The 20,792-nt window shown below is 33.5% G+C and overlaps 1 protein-coding gene across 1 annotated transcript in view; it reads left to right on the forward strand.

Annotated features, from left to right (window-relative positions):
* Window positions 1-6,481: 6,481 nt before the first annotated feature.
* The window catches only part of LOC110033676 (26S proteasome non-ATPase regulatory subunit 2 homolog A-like), a 39,702-nt gene continuing 25,391 nt past the window's right edge, over window positions 6,482-20,792 (forward strand). The window contains exons 1-6 of the mRNA XM_020737731.1: window positions 6,482-6,576; window positions 6,673-6,796; window positions 6,928-7,028; window positions 7,219-7,339; window positions 7,429-7,488; window positions 7,840-7,907. Of these exons, the coding sequence (XP_020593390.1) occupies window positions 6,689-6,796; window positions 6,928-7,028; window positions 7,219-7,339; window positions 7,429-7,488; window positions 7,840-7,907 (458 nt within the window). The 5' untranslated portion in view covers window positions 6,482-6,576; window positions 6,673-6,688. The remainder of the gene's footprint in view (window positions 6,577-6,672; window positions 6,797-6,927; window positions 7,029-7,218; window positions 7,340-7,428; window positions 7,489-7,839; window positions 7,908-20,792) is intronic.

Genomic DNA, 20,792 nt, shown 5'->3' on the forward strand with positions numbered 1-20,792 from the left:
ATTCATTGGCGTCCTTTTGCAATTTTGGCCAAAAATATCTTTGTTGTTGCACTCAGTGTGCTAAAGTATTTCCTTTGGGAGTGGCTTTTGCATTCTCTTAAATGTATTTGCCATAGGACATCTTTTGCCTCATCTTCTTTGATACATCTTAGGTATAACAAGGTGATTAACCTTTGAAAAAGTTTCCACTCAATTGTAAATATATTGGGATGTCTTAATCTTAAAGCATTTTAGATTGGTTAATTCTTCTAAGACCTTCCCGATTTCAAAGATTATGATGTATGGATCCATCCAGCTCTTTGAAACTTCAGCTCCCAGTTCCATCGCCTCAGCTTTCTCTATGGTTAGTAGACAAGCCTCTGATGCATCATTTCCTCTAATAGAATGCACTTGGATTATAGGTATGTTACCTGGTTGTTTGCTTGAGAAATGTTCTCAATCTTGAAACTTTCAAATTTCTCAATAATTATTTTAGTTTTGTTGAAGTATTTGGCCATAATCTCATCTCTAACTTCAAATTGCTCATTTAACTGATTGATCACCAACCATGAGTTAGATTTTACCAGGAGTTATTGTGCGCCCATCTCATAAGTGAATCACAACCCATCAACCAGAGCTTTATATTCTACTTGATTATTGGTGACTTTGAATTTGAATTCTATTGAGTGGTATATATGATCTCCGGTTGGTTTTGTTAGAGTGAGACAGAGCCCTACCCTAGTTTGACTGGACGATCAGTCAATATGTAGGACACAGGTATGACTGTCGATCATTATTTCTTCATCGTGTTTGTTTGACTTAGAAAAGTCGGCCAAGTAGTGGGCTATGGCTTGAGCCTTAATGATGATCCATGACATGCAGAAGAGATCAAATTCCAGGAGTTCTATGTTACACCTAAAATATATAGTCTTTATGTACGTATTTTTATACTTATTTTTGAGATATTGCTCTTTAATGAAAGGTGTTTGTGTGTTTTTCTTTCAGGTACAATCAAATAGATGAAAAATGGTGAAAGAAGTGAAAAAGTATCAAATTTAGAATAAAAATGAAGAATGTGTGAAATTGAACAGAGGAACCTAAGCGCCAAGGATTGACGCTTACACGCCAGTGAAACAGAGAAAGTCGTGCCTAAGCACCCAGTATCCCGCGCTTAAGTGCCATAATAGTTACTTGATGATTCAATGAATTTGGAGGAATTTTTGAATAGGTGTTTGAAGCATCCCTTGGTAAAAACATGGGAAATAGTTAATGGACACAAAAATTCATTCAATTGAGTTTTGAAAAGAGACAACTTCTAGAAGATTAATTGAATGTGGACATATTTTGAAGAGACACCAATGCATCTTTTGGAAAATTATAAAAGATGAGTCATCATCCATCCATCCATCCATCCAGAACCCATCATCATCAAACGCCGTCACCGCCGCCCACTTTTCTTTTTATTTTAAGTTGTAGTTTGTATTGTAAGTTTTTATCTTTGTGATTACATTTGGTTTTAATTTAGACTTCTTGTTTGCTTGCATGATTTCTACTTTCAAACTTAAGTGTGGTTGTGTTTTCTCCATGAATTTTGAGTAGTTTTTTTTTTATATTTTTCCTTAAAATGACAAGTAATTAAATGTTTAAAAGAAGTTGTAAATTATTCATCTTTAATGTTGGAAGAATTTATGATGATTTTAAACCTTGTACTTCATTTTCTTCTTAATTTGACCAATTAAGATGTTAATACCTATTATGATAACATGTAAGATCTGAGATAATATTGTCTCATTCAACATATGATAAGAATCACATGAGATTGTATGAATGAGAATGTAATTTATATGATTGAGTACAAATAAATAAGGAAATAAACTTTAAAGGGTGTAAAATTAAAGGACCTAAGAGTGACAAGCTAAATCCCCCAATTTGATTTTAATTTTAGGTTTTGATACGAGATGTTAGCTCCCAAGTGGAGGGAGAAGAGGGAACTTTAGAGTGAGAGCTAGTATCTTCCTTAACTAACCCGTCTTCAAGACTATCAAACTTTAAGTTAGTCAATGTTCTTTATAACATCTCTAGTAAGGGTAAACAATATTATTGCTCCTATTTGACACAACACAATTTGAATACTTCTACAACAGAATTCTTATACTTGTTACTGATTCATGATAAGGAAAAAAATATTTTATTTATATTTTCTTCATCTTACAAATAGCTAGTTAAATTTAGTTGTTTATTTTACTTTCAATTATAAAAAATTACAAAAAGAATCGAACTTTCATTTCTATTATAGCATCTAAAGTTTTAGAAAGAATATTTTGCTAAGTAGAATTTGTTATCTAATTTCATTTGATTTTTGTTGCATATTGTAGTTTTCCCTGTGAGTTCGATATTCAAAGCTTAATCAAAAAGTCCTATATTACTTGATAACGATACGTATACTTGCGTAGTATCCAATAATTAAATACAATATTTTCACTCCTATTTGCTTTGGAGTCAATTTTTTGGCGTCATTCTAAAACGATCAAGTTTTTGGCGTTGTTGCAAAGTAAGAATTATAAGTAAGGAAAAATTAAGAATATAATTGCATATATCGCATTGACATATAAAAGTCGGGATCATTCTATCGCCTACTTAAAAAAAAAACATAGTGTTTTGGTTTGGTAAGGGATGATTTGAGCCGATGGTTGGTGAAGATCTTGAATGGATGCTTTTGGAAGCACAAGTAGAGCTTGTGGACAAAAACAATGAGACAAAATATTAATATTTCTATATTTGGATACCTGAGCCCCGCTCCTTGGAGGACTTGACTGACATAGTAGATCGTGAATTACTTCCCTTGCTCCTTTCAGACTAAATCAAGCTAATGGCCTCGGGTCCAACTTTCAAATACAGAGAGAGCTTTTCATTTGGTCCGACCAACTCTGTTCTACCCGAATAAGCTCAATTCAAACCAACCAATTCCCAATGGGACTAATAAGGTTCCAGTTGGCCTGAACAAGCTTTGTTCAAACCGATTAGGCTCCACTCATCCCTGACTAGGTTCTACTCAGCCTAGCTAGATTCCACTCAACCCTGACTAGGTTTCAATTAGCTCGATCAGGTATAGTCAACCCGCTAAGCTCTGATCAGTCTTCTCCAATCGACCACATAGGACTATGAGGTATTATTGTAATTTTATAATAATTCTTCTCCTATAGATAGAGTAGCATGTTGACCCCATTTTTATGAGGTCGGTCTGCTTCTCTCTCGAAAGTCTAGGATCAAACTTTAGGATCTCCTAGTGGCTTTGCCTAGAGGACTAGCGTTGGGACCCATACCAACTAGAATTTGAACTATTTCATGAATTCTTGTGGTTTCATGTATTTGATATTGTATCCTCAACCTTTTATTGAGTTGATTGAGGCCAAATTATTGAAGCTCGAGTTGAGTTCCTATAAATTTGGAAATGTTCTAAGCAACCCTTTCAAGCTTAGAGACGTGGCTCTATACTTTAAGTGATTTTTGACCTTTTAGGAATCTTTCAATTAGGCTTAATATTTTCTCTTAATTCATGCATTTGGTTCAAGATGAACTCAAACATGTTTGGAGTTCGTCTTAAATAATGGTTGAATTTAAATCAAAAATAAAATGAAAGAAATTAACTGATTGAAGTACAAAAAATCAAGTTAAAATTACACAAATCAAAATTAAAAAATTTTAAACTCAAACTAAAAGCAATATAGAAAATTACATCTAAAAAAATCAATGAATCAGTTAAATCATATAATCCTAATTAAGACTCTAACTAAACATAAATAAAATAAAATCGTTAACAAAATTGTAATTAAAGAAAAAAATGATAAAAATGACAGAAATAAAATAATTTTAAGTATTGAAAATTTAAAGCAATTCCGAATAAAAAAATTTTAACAAGTTTAATCAATTGAAATAAAGATTCAAATAAAAAAATTGAAATTACAAATATAATTAATCCCAATTATAAAATAACTTAAAATTGAATAAGAAATATACTAAATCAATCCAAATAAATTTAAAATAAAATTGAAACAAATAATAAACAATATTGAAATGATCTTATTTTTATAAAAATGGAACAAAAAACTTAACTCAATACAAAATTTTGAAAAAAATCAATTCTTATATGATATTAATTAAGTAGATTAATTAATTAGAAAAAAAATCCTCTCTCCTTTGGCCTGGCTATAAATAACCCCTTTATCCTGAGAAAATATTACATCAGGAATCCGGACACAACTCTGTGTCAGGATAAATTAATGTATGCCACCTGTACAATCCCAGGCCCACTGAAATAAATAAATAAAAATGTTGATTTTGTAGTTGTATTGTGATGATTTTATGGTTCTATTGCGATAATTTTGTGGTTTAAATACAACCACAAATTCACCACAATACAACCACAGAATCACCATAGTACAACCACAAAACCAACACAATACAACCACAAATTCACCACAATACAACCATAAAATCAACACAATACCACCACAAAATCACTGTAATATAACTACAAAATCACAACAATACAACCACAAATTCACTACAATACAACCATAAAACCACCACAGTACAATCACAAATTCACCACGATGCAACCGTAAAATCAATGCTTTAACTTATTTTTTTCAGTGTGCCCGAAACTCTAAAGATGGCTTAAATTAATTTGAGTCTGGACACAAAGCTACGTCTGGTCTCCTGATGTAATATTTTTTCCTTTATCCCAAGCCCTAACCCGTTTTTTTTTTTATCCATTCGGTCTCCTCCTTCATTTCATTAGTGAGACTTCTTCCATTGAGCCGCACACGAGCTATGGAGACTTCCTTCCCCCTCGCGTTCAGCCCGCTAGAATTTATTCTTGCTTCAATCGTTGAAATATGTTAAGAAGACGTAAACAACTAAAATTTTTAACAACTTGAAGTGTTGTAGATGTAAGACCAGAACATGAATCTCATATTGTCATAATAAAATCTACTAAGAAGTCGTAAAAAGCTAAAATTTTTAACAACTTAAAATTCGAAAGTCATTAAAACTTAAAGTGAACCCTTAATGAACCCACATTACCAAACCAATTTTAACCCCTTCTACTCAGGTCTACGAAGACTTCTTGGACGACAAAATCCATGGTTGCTAACAAGAATCATCTGGTCGGAGTAGGTTTAACTACCTCTTTGGGCTAAGCAGATTATGGACTACGATATTCCGGAATGGTGAAAGGCCATGGGCATCTTGACCAGAATTTCTTAAATAAAAATTTAATTAACTTCTTCATACTCATTATACATTTTTACCTTTTGAGTCATCATTTTGATGAAGAGGTGTTTTGGTAGAGAAGGAACTTCAATAAGATGATGAAGAGGTAACATGAGTTTTTTCAGTTGAGTTAATTTTATTTACTTGTTGATTTTGTGATTAGTGATATTCATCATGTTGTGATGACGCTCACTCTTGACCAACTTCCATTAAGAGTTGAAGAATTCAAGCTTAAAGCAATTCCATCATGCATATATATTTCTCTAAAGTAAAAGATGGATTGCCTCCTTAATTAAAAGACTAGTTGTTAGCCATTGAAGAAGTATTTGAAGTATGTTGGGAATTGCTTTCCAAGCATAATATTTTATATAATATATAAATCTAACGCATACATATATAAAAAAAAAATATCAAAAGATGAGACACTAGAGATTTTACATGAAACTCAAAAAAAAAAAAAAAAAAAAAAAAAAAAAAGTAATTCTATTTATTTTCCAAGTGAATTTTCTATTGATATATCATGTCTATTAGAGAAGAAAATAGTTGTAACTTCATTTAAAACCCATGATATACAATAGTGGGGCTGGAGCAACCGAGCAATATCAGGTTGCCTTTGGCAGCAGGAAATCTTTGTCTACCTTGACGTTGTGAGATATGGTAATCAGATATAAGAATACAAAAGGAAGCAAAAATTAAGGATCATGTATTACATGGTGAAGAAAATGAACTCAAAGAGACTCACTCAAAATTAGGAGCATAAGAGCTAGAGCACCAGATGAAGATCAAACTGTTAAAGGATGAAAGGAAACTTTATCAGCTCTAATTGTAAGAGAGCATGAGTTCGAAAACGAAGTGCCCTTAGCACCAGACAAAGCGACGGGGGCGAGTCAAAACATACAACTACAAGAGCGATAGGAAGTAACATTTTTGTTATATTTTTGAGTTTGAAGTATTAAATATGTAAGTAGTATTTTAATGTGATTAGAAATGTAAATTATAATCTCTTGACTGTCACATATATGATTTTAGGCTACTTAGCAAATATTAGTTAGTATTATTTTTATGCATTTTATTGAAACAACATAAAATTAGGTTCATTATCAAAATCAATTACATTTTTGTTCATCCAAAAAGATGAATCAAATTGATTTAATTTCTTAAATGTTAGAAACAAACTCTGTTAATTTAGTAAATTTAGAATTAAAAAATTCAAATAGAATAACTGCACCATACAGGAAGCAATACATCCTTTTTGATCGTTCCCCTTTCTTGTTCGTCTTCCTGTGGTCGAAGCCCTGCCGCTTTCTCCGTCTTGATAATCTTGTTGCCGCCTCCACTACACACTTACTACTTAGATTTTGTTTCCTCACTCTCAGACCTCTCAAATCACTGAAAGAATTTCCTTATTGCTCTCCTTAGATAACTTAGCAAAGCCATGTCCGCCGATCAAAACCCTAGCAGCTCATCGGCTCCGGAGCAGGCAGCAAAACCGCCTCCAAGGGATTCAAGGAAGAAGAAGGAAGATAAGAAGGATGAAGATCTGGTGATTCTTTTGTTAACCCTTTTATAATTCCATGAAAATTTTAGCTCGGCGTTTCCCTGGTGCCTGTGGGAATCGTAGTTTCCCATTTGCCATAATCGATGCTAACATTGACGTTTCTGTGATTTGTTCAGTCTGACGAGGACCTGGCTCTGAAGCAGCAGCTCGAGCTGTATGTCGAACGCGTCCAGGATGCTAATCCCGGTGTCCAGAAGCTTGCACTAGAGAGCATGAGGTATCTCGTTTGGTTGATTATAAGGGTTTAATCATATTTACTGCCAGACCCATTAACTACTTTGAAGTAGTTTCTGATGACATATTGGGATTTCTCGTTTCTAATGATGTTTTGAAGTCTAGTCTATTCTCTCAATCCTCTTTCACTAGATGGTGACGTCCTTTTATTTTTCTTCTCCTTTTGTTTGCAGACAAGAAATTCGATCAGCAACAAGCTCAATGACATCTGTTCCTAAGCCTTTGAAATTCCTTCGTCCACACTATGGAACATTGAAGGCATACTTTGAGACAATATCTGATTCCGACCTAAAGGTTCTAAACATTTTATGTGCAACGTTTCTGCATGAAACGGTTAAGTATTAATAATCATCTCATCGCTCACTGAATTTATTGTATTGCAGAAATACCTAGCGGATATACTTTCAGTGTTGGCATTGACCATGTCTGTTGAAGGAGAAAGGGTTAGATTACTAAATATATCATGATGACCATTTAGCATATATTTTCTTTATGATCTTCATTGAGCTGTCTGCATAATTGTTGTGCTTTCATAAACCTGGGAAGTTGGCAACATGATTGGTGATAACTTTGAGTTTCACATTAGGCTCTCCGGTACACAAGTATGATTATTATTTTATCATCATATGACATTTATGTTTAGCAATTCCTGAACCATGCATCTGCATTAGTGTTTGTTCTTGTAGATTGATATAGTTTGTTAGCACATTCTATTGTTTGTACCATTGTATGCTATTGGTTCTATAAGATGTCTTTGTTTGTGATTCTTATATTTTCGCATATACCTTTTACAGGAGAGTCTGAAATATAGATTGTTGGGTTATGAGGGCGACATTGGTTCTTGGGGACATGAATATGTACGGTAAGTTATTTATTTTGCATCAATATCGGTATTTTACTTTATACGAGCATGCTCACACTAGTCACAACTTTTTGTTGGTTATTGTAAAAGAAAATTGACTTTTTTTAAGAAAAACGCGTGACCTTATTGTAGCATTTTATTGATGTTATTGAATCGTTAGCATCACCTGTTGTATACCGACTAATTGAAGCTCCTTTGAGGATTTTCTTCCGAAATTTTGTCTTTAGAAGCCTGCAACTAATAATAAGTTAATGCCTAATATAAAATTAAGTAATTTCAAAATATATTTATTGAAGGTTTAAATTTGTGCTAATGGGTATTAAGGCATTTTAATTCGTGAGACAGGCACAAGCCTCAAGGCAGTTTGAGGTTTAAGCCTCAAATTTAAAAATTATATGAAGGAAAAAATATTATATAAATCTCAAAATGTGAAGTAAGAAATAACATATTAACTTTCTAGTATATCAACACATTAAATAAGCACAAATTGAATATACACAAATTACTAAAATAAGCACGATGGGGTATTATATACCCCATTTTTAGTATTTAAAAATGGGTATTAATATTAAGCACAAATATTAATAAAATAAAGAAAATGGGATTTTAGAATTCAGCGAAATTGTATTATTGATATGAAAATGGGGTATAAATACCCATGGATGAATTCTAGAATAGGTAGATGAGAAAAAAGAAATAATATAGAAGGAAAGATATAACATTTATATTTCCAATTAATCAATTCATAATATATACTTGGAGATAAAAGGAACAACATAAAATAGAAAAATCGAAAATAAGGAAGGAGAAATTCAGTCTAAGTAAATAAATCTAAAATAGGAAAGAAAATAAATTTAATCCAAGGAAATAAATCTATTCCTCATAATTTCGAACAAGAATAAATTATTTCTTAATATAACTTCTAACACTCTCCTTCAAGTTGAAGCATGATTGAAAATAATATTCAACTCAGATTAGAAAACAACAAACAATGGACAAGGAAGACTATTTGTGAGTTAGAACTTGAAGTGTTCATTCCGTACTTAGTAATCAACCCAAAGAACATTTAATGATATTTTAGTTGACTGTGATTTTCTTTGACTGCATTGTCTATTGGTAGGCGAAAGACTCATCGTGGTAATATTGTAGGGAAGTGCAGGAAAGTAGACAATCTTCAGGAAAAGTTGATTCCTAGTCATTTGTGGTTGTCTTAAACTGTAGTTTCTACAATGTCTGTGAGTAGACAAAAAGCTTCTCCAGGTAATATTGTAAGGAAGTTTGTAATGAAGTAGCAACTTGTGGGAAAAAGCTGCAAGGTATGACCTGCAAAAAAAAAAAGGAAGTAAGCTCCGAAGTAGGGTTTGTTGCAGGAAAGATTCCGAAGGAGAGCTGATGCAGCAAAAAACTCCGGAGGAGGGTCTGCCGCAGCAAAATTTTCGGAGGATGGTCTGCCGCAGCAAAATTTTCGGAGGGTCTGCCACAGCAAAAGTTTCAGAGGAGGGTCTATTGCTGGAAAGATTCCGGAGGAGTTGATGCAATAAAACCTTCATAGGAGGGCTTACTACAGGAAAAACTCTGGAGGAAGGTCTGCTGTGTGAAAGATTCCGGAGGAGGGTTTGCCGCAGGAATGATTCTGGAGGAGGGTCTGATACAAGGAAAAACTTCGAGAGGAAGAGGCTCTGCAGCGAGTAGGGCATGCAATAAGATACTTCTGACTGCAGAGAGAGTTCCAGTGACAAAGGAAAATAGAGAAGGACCTCCATGGAGTTTTTGGGCAGCAGAAAAGAAACCGATGCAGAAGGGCATGTAGGCCATTTGTTGGGATTTCATTCAAGGATACATCTAGACTCGCCTCTGTAATAACATTTCTCAAGTCATTTTGAAAGCATGCCAAAGATGAACTACTATGTAACAAACTTCTCTTCGTTTCCTCAATCCATGCATATGAAATGGAGGAGGACGCCACAGAGGAGGCTGCAGGAATTTGCAGCTGACAGGAATTTGCCGGTAAGGTTTTCTGCTGTTAGGGACTTGCAGAGAAGAGGTTTAATTGCCTGAAATATGTAGGGTAAAATCTGCAGAGGTAGATTCGATAGCTGGAAAACCTGCAAGAGGGAGTTCTGGCAGGGGGGAAAGGCTGCATGGGAGAGAATCAACCGTAAGAGTAGGTCCGACAGTCTTGGTAGGAGGTCTAGCCGGCAACAAGTAGGTCCACATGAAGTTCTGGCAGCGTGAAAGGCTCCAAGCGAGAATTCCATCATCGGGAAAGGCTGCAAGGGGAGTTCCAGCGGTTGGAAAGGCTACAGGGGATAGTTTTGGCCGTGGGTTGGTGCTTTGGCGGTCTTGGGAGGAGATCGAGAGGTCCGACAACTAATTATCTCGCAGGAAGGATCAACAACTAAAATTTGTAGAGAAAATGGTCATGGGAAAGCCTGGAGGGAAGGCAGTGGGAAAAATGGCTCCTCCCCTTTGTGCGGTTTTGCTGCAAGCAGAGAATCGCGATTTCCACCAGAATGAATAAATCCCAGCGGAATTTTAACAAGGAAAATAAAATTGAGATTTCCACAAGAGTGGAAAACTGAGATTTCCTTTAGAGAGAGAGAATGATTTCCACTAGGAAAACTGAGTCGAGATCTCCACCTGAAACACAAAATCAGGATCTGCACCTGCGAGGGACAACAATTCTTCAAAAAAGTGAAAAATAGAGATTTCAACTGGGGATCTTCTGTGATATGCACTGGAGAGAAACAAAATCCCACTGTCGGACCTAGATTTCCACTTGAAAGTGAAAATAAGGCCCGCAGTCCTTTGAAAACGCAAGCCTATAGCTACTTGAATGTTTGCTCAGGGAAAACCATTGAAATCACAATGTCGCGGTGAATTGGGCGTCTTCTATGCAGGGAAAAAATGAGGCGCAACAAAGGCTGCAAGTATTGTCGGCTACAAAAATCAACTCCTATGACTGGTTCTTGCCTGAATACAGGGAGAATCTAGGGAGGTCTCCGATTCTAACGGCTGCCCGGAGAAGTTCTGGCTGAGAATCACTCTCTTCCTACAGGGAGGATGGCAGGAAGAAAGTCCGCCGACTTTGAAAGGTGGGCCAGTGGCTAGGGTCAAAAACTTATCTCTGATATCATGTTGATTTTCAAAATTCAACGAAATTGTATTATTGATATGAAAAGAGGTATAAATATCTTTATATGAACCTAAAATAGGAAAAACCAAAAAAAGGAAATAGCATGAAAGGAAAGATATAACATCTATATCTCCAATTAATCAATTCATAATAATTACTTGGAGATAAAGGAAACAAAATAAAATATGAAAGCCTAAATAAGAAAGAAAATAAATCAAATCCAAGGAAATAATTCTAGAATAGGAATAGAAATAAACTCAATCCAAGGAAATAAATCTAATCCTCATAACTTGTAACAGGAATAAATTATTTTCTAATATTACTTCTAATAGTACATGTTAACATCCTAATATTAAATCACAAAATAAGATGAGTAATTTAAACATTAAACCACCAAAATAAGTTTAAATATCAAAATAAAATAACAAAACATCTTAATATAATAATTAAAATAAATTCAATAAAAGTCTATTTTTCTTCACGCATTTTATCCCCCATTAAGTAAAAATATACTAGCTATTGACATTCAAATGTTTAAATTCAAAAGTCCATATTACTCTCATCACCCATTGAACTTCAATTATAATTATTGATATAATGAATTATTTTCTCTCTTGCTTCACCCTAAGTCATATCCATATTTTCCTACTCTTTAATTTGAATCATTTTCCTCTTTCCTGATCTGTAATAGTCAATAAAACATTAATAAAATTAAAAATAATGATTATGTTGATAGTTAGAATTCAACAACATAAACTTTTATGGATAATTTTTTTGTAAAAGGCATTGTGGCGCTCATTGTATTGCATAATTTTAAATAAGGCCTTTGTTACACCTTTTCTCTTGAATGCTAACCATTCTCATGGTACCTGATCATGTTGCTTTATCAAGATAAATCAAAACCATAACTGATCCTTTTTTCTGTTCTTTATAATTTTAATTAACTGGCTTAGTTCTAAGTTCGCTTCCATGGTGGTTGATCCTCATTAAGAGTGTTTGTAAAAAGCATTGAGGCCCTCATTGTTTTGCACAATTTTAAATAAGGCATTTGTTACACCTTTTCTCTTGAATGCTATCCATTTTCATGATATCTGATCATATCGCTTTATCAAGATAAATCAAAACCATGACTGTTCTTTTTTTCCGTTCTTTATAATTTTAATTAACTGGCGTAGTTATAATATCGCTTCCATAGTGGCTGATCCTAGAATAAATCAAGTTTATTATTTAATGCAAACATGATTTTTAATCTTATATTTTAATCTCTTATTTGGAAATTTTAGTGATGTCTTTTAAGTATTGTTCCCTTATATTAACATTTTATCATAATGTTGAATATCTTATTTAATTTGAAATACTGGTACTAAACTAGCATTTTCTTATTTTTTGATTTCCCATGAGTCTTTATGTTTGTTATTAAAAAAAATTACATATCAAACTAGTTTAAATTTTTTTATTTTTGTATAGAAATATATTTTCACCCTAGTCTTACCTTTATGTATCTTCTTAAATACTAACTCAACTTAATTTTTTGGTTTAATTTATCACACATTTTTTTATTCTACCTAGTTGCTATTTTAAATTTATTTATTACTTAAAGCCTTCTGCAATAAATTCCCAAAATATAATTTCAAATTTTTAATGTTTTTATCTATAATTAATATTATATATCCGTTATTCTTAATTCTTATAGCTTGTTAGGAATCTGTAGATCTCATTTCTTTTTTTTTTCTTGGATATCTATACTTCTCCCTTTCTCCATCTTTAGCTTTTGCTTTCTTTGCAAATATCTATTATTTGTAAAGTTCTCTTTTTTTGTTGTTTTCTACCTTTCCCACTAGTCGGTATCATATGAAGAGTTCCTTTTATCAACTTGGAGCTCGCAGTCTCAGTGAAGCGACACAGAAGAGCAAACAAATGTAGAATCCAATTGACAAAAGTTGGATAGTGGCAACAAGTATATAACAAAAATGCGGAGGGGAGATGACAAAAATAGGGCTACAATGGTTGTGCAATAGGTATGGTGTTATCAAATAACTGGTAGTTTTTTAGTGCTAATAAGGGTTACAGATAGTAGTTTTCCAAGCTGTTGGGCTGGCTGGTGGTCAAGAGAGTGCGGAGAGGAATGAAAGAATTGGGGAAAAAAGTCTTATGTCCTTTAGTATTAGATCAGGACCTTTTAATAAAAAAATGAAAAAAATAATTCAAAATTATTTTAAATCTGCTCTACTTTCCAATAATTTATTAATAAACAAACTAACACAATATAAACAATTATATCTTCAAATAACAAACTAAATCATAAAAAATAGAGCAAAATAAATTCTAATCTTGTCTTTTCTCTTGTTGACTTTTCATAGAGGGACTTTATTCTAGTTGCATAGTTTTTTTTTTTTTTTTTGGTTGTCTCTTTAATCTTTCATCACCAACCTAAATTATGGAGTCCTGGTCTTTCTCATATGATATCTGATTGATGATCCAATTATGCCTACAGTTTTTGATAATATTCTCTTTGATAACAACTGTATAATGTAAAAATCGCTATTACTATCAATTTTCATTTAGAATTTAGTTCATTAAACTTCAACGAAGATGATCTCTTTCTTATTTCATGATTTAATCTTCAAATCATAATCATAAGAGACCTGATTTATCAAGATTCCCTAATCATGGATCCCTCTTTTAAGAGAATTTACTTGCGTATTTTTAATCTTCAAATTGAAGCTTACTTGTGTGGCTGCTTTGGCGTAACATCTTGCTTTGCTTGGTTTTTGACCTCTCAAGAAAATTTTGGTAGATTTTTGAAACTTAGCTTCATGTAAATGTTGAAAGGCACATATTTGGTAACAATTTTGTTTGACTTGGTTCTATAGTAATATCTTATCTTTTGACCTTTTCAAGTTTAACAAGTCATTTATTTCTTTTTACTCTTTTTCTATTTGAATTTCGAAGGTTGCCCATTGGCCCTTCAAGCTCTTTCCGTAGACTTTTTTACTTGTGGCACATTTTTCTCTCTCTCTTTCTGAAAATATGCCTTTCTTTTTTTTTTTGGACGTCTTTGGGTAGCTGAATGTACATTGTTGTGCACTTGTACGCTTGTACATAATCTTCACCACTTCTTGATTGCTTTGATTTTGGTAAATTTTGACAGCCCTAAGGTTTTTTTTTTTTGTGAACAACTCTTGACTTATTAAGTAGCTAGTGTTCTAACTTTTAGTTAAGCGAGCCAAACAAGAACAAATTTTTGAGCTCGAATTATAAACGAACCGGACACGAAAAACCCTTTATTCGATCGTGTTCAACTCATTTTATTTCGAAATAAGGAAATTTATATATTATTTATATAATAATATATTATATATATTTATATCTAAGTTTAATCATCATAGCTCATGTGGTCATGTGATTTTGCTCCTTTCATTGCTTAGGAATGGTGAAGGTTTGAATCCAATACCTTACATAAATTATTTAATTAATTTAAACGAGCCAATTTCGAGCCGAACACGAGGCGTGAACATGAATATGTAAATCGAGCCAAATGTAAGCAAACTTTTCACGAGCAATTGTAAACACGAGCTAATTTCAAATGAGCCGAATAAGAGCCAAGCTCAAGCTTGCTCCAGCTTGCCTCATTTATAGGCCTACTGTCAATGTGGCCTCGTTTATTTTTAAGGAGAATAAATTTTATCATATTCCCATATTGGATGACTACCGTACCGATATATCATTTTGCATTGCCATCAAAGATAGGGACATGTCAATCTTGTCAATTTGATCTAACATACTATTGGCAACATGATAAAAATAAAAAATTTCTCATTATTCTTCCATTTTTAGTAATTTTTTTGGGTGCAATTTCTTGCATTTTTTTCCCTGTGTGATTATGTGTTTAATAATAGTCATTTAACTTGTTAGAAACATTAATTTTTTGAGAGGAAGGTCCATCATCAGTTTTCTTTTCCTTCTTTCTTTTGGAGAAAGGTGAACCCTCCTCGGATGATACTTAGGTTCTTTTTTCCCTACCTTGATCTTTGTGCTCTATGACCATCACTATCTTATTGGCCTTGCTAATAACTGTGATTGGGAACAAACTGAGTGCATTTTCAATTTGAAATCAATGTCTTCAGGTGTGTTTGATCAGAATTTGCAGATTTTCATGATTTATTCCGAACATCACCATCTGATGCCAGAACTTTGTGGTGTACTTCATAAATTGTTTCTGGTATTGCCTCAAATTGTGTCAGTTGTCCCACTGATCTTCTACATAACCATTTGGTAGAAGTTTCGGTGTATCAGAATTTTGAAATATTTATCAAGTTTACCGATTGATGGTCATTTCATATTGAGATGGGCATTACATCTTGTGAGAGCATGAGGGTTTGACTTTACTCCTGTGAAGGCAAACTTATCATGGGTGTTTTGCAAGACGAAGAAAGTTTCCAATTGGTTGATCAATGCATTTTGTTTCTTCATATTAATTGCCTCTTTATACCTAGGAATCTCTACTTTGGCTTCTGCTTTTAAAGATCACACCCTTCGCAAGAATTAGCCATATCTCATCTTCATACTTTCCAATCATGTTTGCAACTTATAGATTAGAAGGATTATTACTTTGTCCATTGTTGGCCATAGTTGTTTGCATCATCATCCACTCTACATGGTGTCCATTTGCTTTTTTGCCATTTGATTGCTGATTTGGCGTAGGATTTTTTTTTTTGTTATATGTTGATTGACTTTCTTTCTTTTTTTATTTTTTTATACTTTTTTTTTATACCATGCACCAAGGCGTGATGTGCTGCTACCAACTCAATCCATAAACGCTTCTCTTAGTTTCAGTTTTTCTCTTCTATATGCATACCTCTTTTTTACTGTTTTCTACCATTCCTAGTTCCACGCTCAGAGTTTTGTTTTTATCCACCTGGAACTAGTTGAATCTTCGAGTAGCAACTGGATAATATCCAGTAGTAGAACAGCGGCAGAGTGCAATTTGCTGCAGCTGGACAGCAGCAGAGCAGAGGGGATGTGGCAGCAGTATGGTTCCAACAGTGGCACAACTGGTTTCTGATAGTAGCAGCCAACAGCTGGCAGTTTCCCCAACTGCTGGGTTGGCTTATGGCCAACCAGGGGAGAGCAAAGAGAGGAGGAATTGGGACAAAAATTGTATCTTTATTACTGGATTGGTTAGCTTTTTATTGATAGATATATGGATGAAATGATTCTAATCATCCTAAATTGACTCCACTCTCTTTGGAAACTGATTCCTAAACAGGTTCCATAATATAAACAGTCAGATCTTTGAATATAATTATCAGAAAATGAAAAAAAAAAACAAAATCAATCCTAGTCCAGTCTTATTTTTCACTGACTAGTTTTGAGAGGGACCTGATCTTGGCTACCTTACTTTTCTCTTGCCATCTTTAATCTTCCATCAACGACCTATCATTCAAAATTTTGATCTCCCTTATATGCTGTTTGATTGATGATCTAAACATGTTAACAGAGTTCTCATGATGCGCGTTTCAATTTCAATTTTGTGATTTGAGAATCATCATTATCATCAATTCTCATGGAGAAATCAGACCATTAAAACTTCAATTTCTGTGATATTCTCATGGGTTTAAATAGGAGAAATGTGATGCTTTGGAACTAAATTATCCGCATGCGAATGGTCAGGGATTATTTTGGGATTTATTCTTATTTTCATGATTTGATGCACAAATCAGATCACAAATGATCTGTAGATCACAATTCTTTGTTTTAATAATCTTTGAACAATTTTTTTGTTTGTTCTCTTAAAATTTTCATGGAAACTTGCTTACGACAATTTGCCATCTTTCTTGAATTTTAAGATGTGCTTAATTCCAGTTCAAATTTGTCTCTCTCAGCAACCTATTTTGGAATATTATTATCTTCCTACTTATTAAGTCTACCGTATTTTTAGCATAGCTATATTTTATTACTTTTTTGCTTACTTTTATGATATATGCAGTTAAACTTCTGGAGCTACTCTGGAATCTCTGCGACAAGGTTTTCATTGATTTGAGAGCTTGATTTTTGAAAGTATTTAAATATTGGTCTCATTTCTTAAAATATTTGTTCACTCTAGTAAGGTCATATGCTATTACAAGGCAAATATAATCCCCCTTAGCTTATTATCTCATCTTCCATCCTCTTCATGAATACTTTCATGACCAAACCTACTAAACCCATGGATTCCCTGAAGTGAATGCCTAGAATTATTCTCTACATTTTTAGATATACATTATAGTACTCCATCCATTTATTTGTGAAAGTAGTTTTCAAGTTATTTTTAAATCATAACTTGAGAAGTAATAGCTACATTTATAGTACCTTAATGATTAAATAGCTCACCCAAATCATAATCTTCTCTTTTAATTTATATTTTAACCTTTTGTCCACTACTGTCTCTAACCTATTTTTTTTGCTAACCTTTCATAATAGCTTTTTATGTTTTTAAATGTTGTGTTATTTATTTCTTTTTAGTTTCTTGCTTATTTCTTTTATTTATTATAATTTTCTTACATGCCTATGGAAATTCCTTAAAAGTTTTACAGAAAACCTAATATTAAATATACCTAGTTATCTCCAACCTAATTTTGTGTCATTATAGGGTGAATTCGTTGCTCACCATAGAGCAAAAATCCGTGAAAATATCACCTACAAGTGATGCTGGTATTCCACAAATCACCTAGTCAATAAACAGTTGAAATAATGTAAACTGAGCAAATAACAATTCTCTAGAATTGGAGATTACGGGATTGCACACTTTTTGCAGATTGTTTTTGAGTTATGTTTATGCTCTTATAGTTTTTAATTTACAACAAGGAGGGAAACGATGACATCAAACAATATACATTATAAATAATTGATTACAAGCAAGTAAATTAAACATACACACAATACTAACTCTGGTGGATGCATATAAGATGATGCTATGTGTATTTAGATCTACAAGATAAAATTGTGCTACCTCATGAGTGATGAAACGCTAAGCACATTGTATGGCACATACACACAATAATGATGGTGATGTGTGGTGATCAAAAGAGGGATTAGATAAGTTGTAGGATGAGAAATGATCGTGTTACCAATCAAGAGTCAATCAAGAGTTACCAGACTGCGTCGGGTGATTAATAGAGAGGTTAGGTGTGTTGTAAATGAGAAAGGAGGGTGAAAAGTTGATGCCATCTGAGAAATCGGGCTGCTTCGCAGTTGAGAAATCAAGGTTCTCGGTGGTTTCGGTGGTTGGATAGCAAGCTAGAATCGAGAAATTATAGGTTTTTTGTGAAACCAATAGTTTAAGAGGTTTTCGGTTGTTCAAGAGAGATCTTCATTTTGATCCAATCTGACTATAGATACATCACCTAAGAAAGATAAAAGATATAGCATGCTTGTGAGGAAGAACTAGAGAAAACAATCTTATTGCATAAATCAAAAATCCAAAAAAAGTGCTAAAATAAAGAATTAATAATATATTTATGCCTCAAAGCAAAACTAACCATAAAAATAATTTAAATAAGGTAAATAGGATCCCCTTGGGGCCTTAGCTAGCCCATGGGAGTTGGAATAGCTTGAACCTATCTCTCTTGGGCCGCTTCACATTTTTGGGGTTCACCTTGTGGCGGAGTCACAAGCGGATGCCTACATTATTCTCCCGTGTAGGAGAGGGTTTGCTCTCCTTATTGAAATCTCCTATATCCTTTATAATATAATGAAAAGTCAACAATGTTGGAAGTTTAATCTTATGTGCAATATCATTAATCTTCTTAACAATCCTAAATGAATCATCGACTTTAGGCTTGAACTTTTTAAATGACTATGTAGGAAACATCTCATTTTTTAGCCTAATCCATCGTCACACGTCACAATATTAGAAAATCAATTTTTTTTTGGGTTTGTTAGCTTACTTTTGATACTTGATTTTTTTTTTTATAATTGCCTTCCTTACTTGATGTAGGGTCTGAATCTCTTTAACTTTAGCCTTTGCATCAGTCCTAAGCTCAATAGTCAAAAGTACAATCATTAATTCTAGCGAACTGGCTGTAAGCAAAACTGACGCGGAAAATATTCAAGTCCCATTGCTTAATATTCTTGCTTAGGCCAAAGAAGGTTTTTCAAACTCTAATTTATCATTTTCATTTGCTCATTTGTCTGGGGTGTGCAACTGAATTGAAGTATAATTTGATGCATAACTTGAGGAAGAATCAAGTACCATTGCCTAATATTTTTGCTTACACAAAGCACCAAAAGTGGTTTCTCAAACTTTGATTTATTGTCTGCCCATTTGTTTGGGGTGCGCTGCTGAACAAGATTATAATTTGATACACAAATTACCCTGTAAAATTCTCCAAAAATGACTTAAAAATTTCACATCTCCATCACAAATGATGGTCTGAGGTACACTGGAAGGATTATCTCCCTAAAATATAAATCTATAATATGTGAAACACCCATCATATTGTGACAGGATACAAATGTGCCATCTTGGAAAAACAGTCAATATGCACCATAATTGAATCCTTATTTTGTTGGGTTTAAGGGAGGCCCACAATGAAATCTATGCTCAAATCGATCCACCGTGATGTGACTTTGGTGCAAGAAGGGGGGTGTATAGATCTATATATTGCGATCTGGTCTTGGTTACATGACAAATTCTATACTATCGAATATGCCTTTTCACATTTCGTACCAATTTAGGCCAATATAAGTTCTCTTTCGCTAAAGAAAGAGTATTGTCTCTTCAAAAATTTCCAACTATTCTTTTATTGTGGTACTTCTGGAAAATAGCTTATGACTGAATTTTTAATAATGCATAGTTTATTTTGATAAAATAATTATTCTTTTATTGTGGTACTTCTGGAAAATAGCTTATGACTGAATTTTTAATAATGCATAGTTTATTTTGATAACACAATTAGTATCCGTGGAATTGCTCATACGATCTATCCTAATGAGAAAACCAAATCTCTTGAAAATTCTTATTAGTGGTATACACATCCCTCAATATTTCAAAGCTAATGACATTCAAGTGTGTAGTGGTTACCAAGAAGGGCTCAGGGCTTCGTCTACCTTATTCTTGTTACATATTTTGTGCCTGAGCATAAAATGAAATGAAAACAGGAACTTCACCCGGGAGGCATGTTACTCTTTAGCTTGTTTTGACTAATCAGGAGCCTCAACTTCTTGATCAATATAAAGTGTGAACTCACTTACCAATATGTATGGTAAAATTCCTTGTACATGGTATTATGGAGGGCACCCACATCAAATTGTTGGTATTGTAGCCAATCGAAGGAGCTCGACAATCTGACTTGATAGGTCAGTTTAGCAGACCAACTCACTGAGCCAACTCATTAAACTCGCTCAACATGTCATTGGCTAGACCAACTTCATTAGAACAATTCGTTGAGGCAATCTCTTAAGTTAGGGAGTCAAGTCAACTCATGTCAACTTGGCCGAGCCTTTAGGTCGATTTCCAATCTGTTAAAGCAATTCAACCACTTATCTCGTTAATACGCTTTATAAGTCAGACAATGCTTGGTCGCATAACACGTTACAAAACTAAGTACTCTTTATTTATTTGTCTAGCTAATTATATAACTATCCTTGAAGTCGATTTGTACTTTTTAATAAGGAGTGGTACCTTCAGGGGAACATTTTTTTTCAGCCATTGATCTAGATGATTGGTGAGGCACCGAAGCACTTACCTAGGGTTACTAAAAGAGTCC

Source organism: Phalaenopsis equestris, unplaced genomic scaffold (assembly GCF_001263595.1).
Source record: "Phalaenopsis equestris unplaced genomic scaffold, ASM126359v1 Scaffold001252, whole genome shotgun sequence".
NCBI classification, from domain to species: domain Eukaryota; kingdom Viridiplantae; phylum Streptophyta; class Magnoliopsida; order Asparagales; family Orchidaceae; genus Phalaenopsis; species Phalaenopsis equestris.